General features: G+C 49.7%; 1 protein-coding gene across 1 annotated transcript; it reads right to left on the bottom strand.

Moving 5' to 3' along the window:
- Window positions 1-2,500: 2,500 nt before the first annotated feature.
- Ap5s1 (adaptor related protein complex 5 subunit sigma 1) lies at window positions 2,501-6,129 on the bottom strand. Its single transcript, XM_005365580.2, has 3 exons — window positions 5,839-6,129; window positions 4,962-5,172; window positions 2,501-3,569 (listed from the first exon to the last, which is right to left on the bottom strand). Exons 2-3 carry the CDS (start codon window positions 5,135-5,137, stop codon window positions 3,143-3,145), a joined length of 603 nt encoding a protein of 200 aa, XP_005365637.1. The 5' UTR covers window positions 5,138-5,172; window positions 5,839-6,129; the 3' UTR covers window positions 2,501-3,142.
- Window positions 6,130-8,217: the final 2,088 nt, after the last annotated feature.

Below are 8,217 nucleotides of genomic sequence, written 5' to 3' on the forward strand. Positions count from 1 at the left end.
TGATTAAAACCTCCTTGGAAGAACAGTTGGGAACTCTGGAGAATCAAAGTGCTGGAATTTGCCTCTCAGATCACTTCTTAGGATCTTGGCCATAAGTGAGATACTGGTATATGGCAGACCTTTCAGAGGTAGTTAAAGTAACCCAGATATCTGAGTTCAGAGCTCATTGCTGCTGGATACTTACATATGCCAGTGAACGGAGGCAAGAACTGAATCTTGGGGCTGGAAAGATGCCTCAGCAGTAAAGAGCACATTCTGCTAGTTCAGAGGACCTGGGTTTGGTTCCCAGTGCCCACATGGCAGCTCCCAATCATCTGTAACTCCAGTTCCAGGGGTTCAGGTGCCCTCTTCTGACCTCTGGGGAATTGCACACATAGACATGGTACACACACACACAAAAAAAAATTATACACATAAAATAAAAAACTTAAAAAAGAAAGAAGTGCACTCTATTATGAGAGGCTCAGTCTGAGAAGACAGAGGATTATCACTTTCCAAGTCTGTCTTCCCCTTGTCTTCAGTAGGCTGATTATATGGGAAGGGAAACAAAAACAATCAATCACTCCAAGTCCAGTCTGGTCTCACTCAAGTGGTTGGGCTTGGATCTGAGTTCTGCTTTTCCTTCTCCCTGTGTGTGGAATACAGGAGTGTTCACTTACACCAAGGTTACAAAGTCTTGCATTCATCCTGAGACAACAATACTTCAGGTTAGCTCAAAACAAATCAATAGATGGGTTTGTGAACACTTTCCACCCAAGACATTCAAATACGCTCTTAGAATTTAGAGTATGGATATATGCACCCCTAGCTGTCATCTACAGCAGAACTTCCTGTGAGGTCATGACTGGCTCCTGTCTGCTCCTCAGCTTACTGTACGGCCACCTCTCTTCTCTCCCTGTCTATGTCCCCACCACTGAATTGCCACCCACCATGAGGTTGTCATCAGAGCCAAGCTGAGGCCAGTGCCATACTTTAACTGCAAAACTGGGATTAAATGAACCTCTTTTCTTTATAAATGTACCCAGCCTTAGGTATTTCATTATACTGTTTGAAAACTGAAAAATACAAGGATTCTATAACCATCAATTGTGAGATTTTTTTTGTTCTGTTCTGTATAACTCTGTCTTCCTAAATATTCATTAGTAGTCAGCTATAACCAAAATGAACATGCTTGTTTTTGTGAGTGAGCATCAGTGGAAACAGCACGTGTTACATGCTTAGAGAGAAAAGTGGAAAGAAGAGTAACATGTTCTGAGAGCCAAGTGAAACCGACAACACTATAGAACCATAATCAGAAATAAGAGAAACCATGTTTTGTAGGCTCAAATGTTCCAAGACAGCCTATTTTTCTTTTCTTTTCTTTTCTTTTCTTTTCTTTTCTTTTCTTTTCTTTTCTTTTCTTTTCTTTTCCTTTCTTCCTTTTTTTTTTTTCCTGAGACAGGGTTCCTCTGTAGTTTTGAAGCCTGTCCTGAAACTATCACTTGTAGACCAGGCTGAACTCGAACTCACAGAGATCTGCCTGCCTCTGCCTCCCGAGAGTTGGGATAAAAGTCCTGCGTCACCACCACCCGGCTGCTCCGTGAGATCTTGAGATGCTGGGGTGGTAGTGGCTGCTGGCACCCCACTGCAAAGAGAGGAGGGAGCTGAAGAAGCTGCATTTGAATACCATGAGAGCCAACCACCTTGGATGGATGATTTGGACTGCCAAGATGGCAGAGACCTGGGATACAGGTGAGCCTTGTTTTGCAGCCTGCAGGTTCCCTCCTTAGTTAAACTGCTTCCTTGCAGAACTGCTCTATGGTTCCTTCCTCACTGTACGCAAATGATCCAGCTTCCAAAAGTAACTTTCCTTTTCTGGAGTTTTCTGCTATCTGCCACAATTAGAGTAAGGGAAGATTAACAACAGGAGATTCACCTGCTGTGCAGCTGGACTATCTGAATGGAACAATGAAACACAATAGCTACTTAACAACCCAAGTTGGGAAAACATTTCTGAAATAAAAAAGGGCTTCGTTTTACTTTAGAAAAAATACATCATGTACTGGAGAGATGGTTCAGCTGAAACAAGTGCCTGCCAGGAAGCTTGACGGCCTGAGCTGGATCCATAGCACAAGGACAGTCCCACAGCTCAAGGACAGTCCCACAGCTCAAGGACAGTCCCACAGCTCAGGGACAGTCACACAGCTCAAGGACAGAGTCCCACAGCTCAAGGACAGTCCCACAGCGCAAGGACAGAACTGCCCTCCAGTCTCTGCTTCTCAGAGACTGACCAACCACCACACAACCAATCACCCGTGACACATACTACAGCAAAAAGCAAGTACCATCATCCAAAGAAAGCACAAAGAAGCAATTGAGGAGGAGGAACGGAGGTCTTAAAAGGAAGCCCCGTAGGATGCTTGAGCAAGTAACAGGGCAAGGAGGTCAGAGGTCACTCAGGCGAATGCTCATGCACAGGAGGGCACTGCATCCATCAGGTGCACAAAAAGAGAGAACAAAGTCAGATAGCCAATATTTTTAATTCAAAGAAAGGTATCACCTGGCCCAGACACCTGGCACTTTGCTGGCCAGCAGACAAGAAAAGCTGCTGTGCACTCGGCTTGCCTAGCAGATATAGGCTCGGCACATACGGAGCCTCAGAATCCCCCTGCTCTGAACTGTGGTGGGGCCGGATGCAGAAAAAGCCTTGTTGAAAATATTCTTGATGATGTGCAAAGGCAGGGGCCAGGATTTGCCAGGGTACCATCCCAGCTTCCCCACCTTGAAGGGAGTCTCAGAGACTCCTTTTGTGCTGGGTTATAGAGAAAGTGAACTAAAGTCTTGGCAGGCATTACAGGGCTCCAGTACAGCTGGGAGGGCTGGACGTCAAGGGCTAGCGTGGTGAACACCGCAGAGTGTCACATGCAGCGACAGGTTCAGGATGTTCTGCAATTCCACTGAACTGGGAATAGGCACAGCTAGCTTCCTCTGCCTTCTCCCCAGGCCCCCTCCTGCCAGCTTGTCCAATCATTTGTCCTGAGTGCAGTCACATATCAGACTAGGGAACAGCCTGGGCAAGAGGGAGATGCCAAACTTCTTCTTGAAGTATGTAATCTTTACCCTCCCTCTCTGTCCTTTCAAGAAGCCTCATTCTGGTGGGTGGTCAGCGGGGCCAAGCAGCACTGAATTCCTTCTCCAGGTCCTGGACAAACTGGTCATTGAGGAAAAGCAGCTGCCCATGTGGCAGGAAGCGGGCGAGGATTCCCTCAATGCGGTCAGCCCTCAACAAGAAGTTGTTACCTGGTGTCAGCAGCCGCAGGTGGTCAAGAAGGAGGCGGACCAACAGCCGGAGTGTGCTCTCAGCCAGCAGCAAGTTCTCATGGGTATCCAGCACCAGGGCAAAGCCTAGTGAGAGCACACTCAGCCACACCACCGTCTGTGGCTCCTGGAAAGGGTCCCCGGCTCCCAGGTAGAAGGCTCCATGGGGGGCCTCATGCAGAGACACAGGCTCATCGGAGAACTGAGGCTGCGTGTCTGTGGAGGGACATCCAGATGCTTGCTGCTGCAGCCGGCACAGTGACTCCACCTGCCTGGAAGAGGAGAGAGGAGTCAGGTCACCAAGGTGCCATCCCTGCGCCCCCCCCCCCGGACACTTCTGTCAACTTCCAATGTAGCTGGGAGCTGGAATGTCTCATGTCTTGGGTAAAGAAACTTAGGCTTAGAAAGCTTAAGTGAAGCCGGGCGATGGTGGCGCACGCCTTTAATCCCAGCACTCGGGAGGCAGAGGCAGGCGGATCTCTGTGAGTTCGAGACCAGCCTGGTCTACAGAGCTAGTTCCAGGACAGGCTCCAAAGCCACAGAGAAACCCTGTCTCGAAAAACCAAAAAAAAAAAAAAGAAAGCTTAAATGATCCAGGGATGCAAAGCCAGGGAAATGTGACGAGACAGAAATCCAGGCTCCAGCCTGAATCACTTAACTCTGAACGGCCAAGAGAAGGCAGGATCTGAACACAGCTCCTTGGGCGAAGTCTTGTCTCACTTGCCTCGCAGAAGCCTCCTCAACAGAGGCAAGTAAGTGATGGGAATAACAAAGTCGTCCAGCGTGGCCGGCTGACCTCTCAACCATTCACCCTTCTCCGAGTCCTAAGCACCTCCCACGTGACTATCAAGGCTGTCCCCACCGCTTCCTGAATCATCTTCTAGATCAGGCCCTTCACAGACTGGCTTTAAAGCCTTGCGTTTAGCCGGGTATGGTGGTGCATGCCTATAATTCTAGCATTGGGAGGAGGAGGCAGGGGGATCGGTTCATTCTAGCCTGGAATACACAGAGAAGTGGAGGGCAGCCTGAACCTGAAAATTAGGCTCCGTCTCAAAACAAATAACTCCAACAGGTCATTGCTTAGTTCCGTCTGTGCTGCAAGAGGGGAACGAGGCAGAGAATAAGGGGTTGGCAAAGAGCTGCCCAACTCACGTGTGTCTGGGAAGAAAGGTCCCAGTCTATCCACCTCCCTCATTCGATGCTTTCCAAAACGGCTCTGTGTCTCCGGCACTCAGCAGCCCTGAGTCTCTGCTAATCATCACGTTCTCTCTCTCAGGAAGACCTTCACTAGAAAGCATGTTTCGTGTGCACGAGTCTGCCTGCTTATACTCTAATCTCCGTTTCTAGCCATGTTTTTGTTGCACAACCTTGGGCAGGTTAAGTTCCTTAGCCTCTGTATGTCAGCTAACTCATCTGGAAAGTGAAGATAATAATATAGCCACCTCAGAGGACTATGAGGATTACATAATATACAAGAAATTCCCAGAATCATCATAATGATAATCACATTCTTTCTTTAGCTTTTTTTCATAGGAATATGTATACACAGTGGTGGGGACCAGGGGAAACATCGTGACTCCTCGTCTTCCTTCACTGTCCAACTCCAGCATCCCTCATAATCAGCTCTGTGTCTGATGAAGCTTGGGGCGGGGCTGTGACATTACCTGGCCACGGCCAAAATCTGTTCCTTGCGCAAGAGCCTGTCCCTTTCTGCACCACATGGCCGTGGATCATCGAGTGACTTCTCAGCACCAAAGACACAGGAGTAGAGCACTCGGCAAAGGCCTGTTTCTTCTGAACTCGGGGCCCTCAAGGTGTGGATGAGGAAGGCATGGACCATGGCTCCAGGGTGGATGCTGCAGAGAAGCCAGAGACCTACAAGGGGAAAGTGAAACCCGTGCTAAGGAGGTCCTCTCGAGGAGGGTGTGGCCTGGGAGTGTGCCCAGAGAGTGTTGTGGTTGGACACTGATCACCTATCTACTTAGATATGCATAGCCTCTGAATAATGTAATGTCTGGTCTGCATTGAGAACAAGGGTGGAGATGTCTCCTACAACACTAAACCCACTTCTGCAAAACTATCCGGAAATCTTCAAAAGCATCAAGGTCATGAGAGTACAGGAAAAACTGATGACCAGAGGCCACAGCTGAGTGCTCCTGGGACAAAACCAACCAGACTCCACAGTGTGCGCCATTAAGACAACTTAAGTGTGGAGTATGAGATGGGAGGGAGAGTTTGTTTTGTTTTGGTTTTGGTTTTTCGAGACAGGGTTTCTCTGTGTAGCTTTGTAGCCTGCCCTGGAACTCGCTCTGTAGACCGGGCTGGCTGACATGGAAGTCTTGATCAATGCCACTTGGTTTTGAATGGAGGAATGTGTCTTTGTTTTAGAAACTACACACGAAAATACCTCTAAATGCCGCATCTGCAACTGACTCTGATCAACGAGAAGAAAAAGGACAGAGCGAGTGTGGCAAACCTTTATCCAAAGGGCTCTATCTAGTTAACCAAAACTATTTCAAAAACAAGACATGTGACACATACCTGAAATCCCACTCGGGAGGTGGAAACAAGAGGATCAGGAATTCAAGTCAGCCACAGATATACGGGGAGTCCCTGGCTGCTCTGGACAACGTGGGACAGTGGCGACCCCGGGGTCGCAAGGCTGAGGGGGCACAGTAGTTAGTCCCAGTCAAGAATAAACAGATCAAAAATTGAAAGTTATCCGACAAGTAGGTTCGCAAACCCGCTTCAGGAAGGGAAGTCAGGTTTATAGGCCTTGACCTCTGGTCATCTTTCTGCCGCCAGCAGCAAACGTCATCAACCCCGGCCACCGTGCTCCCTCTTTCCCTGACGGCCTCATTGCGTCACTGCCTCGCGCGGGCAGCAGCGCGCTGGACTCTGGGGGTTGTAGTGCGGAGTCAATCCTGGGTCTGTGGTCCAGGCGTGGGGCCCTAATTCCTGAGGGCGCGCAGGCTTCTGACTAGCCGATTTCCTCGACTGCGAGAGCGTCCTGGAGGGTTCAGGGGGCCGGCGAGCTTCTCTGGAGGCGCTGGAAAGCCCTTGACTAGCTGCGGCCTGGCCACCGCTAGGGTGGCCGCCAGGGGGCGCTGTGGCTGCTGCGACATGAGCCAAACTTTCCACGGAGCTACTTGTATGCGACTGAATTGCAGGAGCGGAGCCCTGCCAGCTGAAACACACACCAGAAGGTGATGACTTTGGAAAGATACGAATATGCGAGCAGTTGTGAAGATTCTATATTGTTGGTTCCTTCAGTGAGTTAAGGCTGATCCTGGATTTCAAATAGAATTCCAATTCTAGTCCCAACTTCGACGTAGTTGTGTAGCCCTGGCAGGTCTGCCAACTTTGTTAGGCCCCAGTGAAGCCCCATCTAGAGACAGCTGGGGCAAGTGTTTAAGGCTATCTTTCCCTTCTGCAGCCGCTGCTTGACTCCTCACAGGGAGGACATTTCCAACTTAAGAGATCTAAAACTAAGGTTTGATCCAAGTGGTGCCACCAGCATTAGGGTGAAGATCCAGTCTGGAAACATGGCCCAAGTGGTGTTTGGGGCAAAGGTGCATACAAATTATTTTACCGCTTACTAGGCATGTGAATTCTTAGGCTTCCTTAAGTATGTCCCAGTCTTACGTGCCTCGAAGGCCCCACCAGGGCTGTCCCCTCGGATTATTCCCTAAGTGACTCTGACCAAAACTTTTGTCTCTTGTGGGGCCCATCTCTGCCATGGTTCCCGTCTTTGCTCCCCAAGGCCAGGGCTATACTTACTTGAATACTGTCTGATGACAAAGAGATGAAAGAGCAGGGTGGCCCAGGCAGGGCTTCTGAAGAAAGACCTCCATGAAGGACTTTGGCAGGCGGTTGGCGGGGGAATAGATGGTGCACAGGCTGTGGGGGGTTTGATGTCAGGTGCAGGTGGAAGGACGGGCCCAGAGGCAGTGTGGGGCCTCAATCAGAGAGTCAGGGGATGATGTTGGCTCCTGGTGCTCTGTCCCTATCACTCTGGGCCAGGCCTCATGTCTGCCAGCAGATTGTAACTAAGAACTGGCAGAGGGCACTGGGAACATGATATCCTGGCCTCTGTTCACCACCCGGCCAGTCCATGTCAAGTTCAAAACCACTGGAGAGTTGACCTTGTGTGGGGCGTGTGAAGAAAATGCGCTGAGCCATCACCCTTTAAGATGGTGACGCTGCCCTGATGAATGTGGTATCACAAAAGGCTTCCCTGCGAGCGCTGGGGGCAGACAGCAGCGGAGGTCTCACCTGATGGTTTTGCTTGGGGCTGTTGTGGAAGTACCCCGGGAGAGCTTTTCCTTGTGGCCACTGGCCTCTTCTGATTTTAAGCTATGCTTCAGGGAGTCTGTGGGGCCCCCTGGAAACACTCAGCCATGCCGGCTCAGACATGATCAAAAGCAGCCAGTTCAGTAGTGTCCCCTTCAGGGTTAGCCATGCACTTAAAAAATGTAGGAAATCCACGAAAATAATCATTTACTTTGAATGCTTTTGTTGTTGTTTCTCTCTGTGTGTGTATAGCCCTGGTTGGCCTCAGACTCAGAGATCACATGCCTCTGCCTCCCAAGTGCGCAACCACCGCCCAGTTTGAATTCTGGTTTTAAAACAAAACTAAGCCGGGTGGTAGTGGCGCACACCTTTAATCCCAGCACTTGGGAGGCAGAGGCAGGTGGATCTCTGAGTTCGAGGCCATCCTGGTCTACAGAGGGCATCCAGGACAGGCTACAAAGCTAGAGAGAAACCCTATCTCAGATAAAAACAAAAAACAAACTAAAAGCCAGAAAGTGCAGGGGCTGGAGAGATGGCTCGGCGGTTAAGAGCATTGCCTGCTCTTCCAAAGGTCCTGAGTTCAATTCCCAGCAACCACATGATGGCTCACAACCATCTCTAATGAGG

Source organism: Microtus ochrogaster, unplaced genomic scaffold, assembly GCF_000317375.1.
Source record: "Microtus ochrogaster isolate Prairie Vole_2 unplaced genomic scaffold, MicOch1.0 UNK3, whole genome shotgun sequence".
Taxonomy (NCBI): domain Eukaryota; kingdom Metazoa; phylum Chordata; class Mammalia; order Rodentia; family Cricetidae; genus Microtus; species Microtus ochrogaster.

What these genes read in the sequence shown, in the direction of transcription:
- Ap5s1 (XM_005365580.2), bottom strand. Translation starts at nt 5,137, where the DNA reads ATGGTCCATGCCTTCCTCATCCACACCTTGAGGGCCCCGAGTTCAGAA. An exon ending in CAGATTTTGGCCGTGGCCAG is followed by an intron (nt 3,570 to 4,961) that starts GTAATGTCACAG and finishes CTCCTCTTCCAG; the next exon opens with GCAGGTGGAGTCACTGTGCC.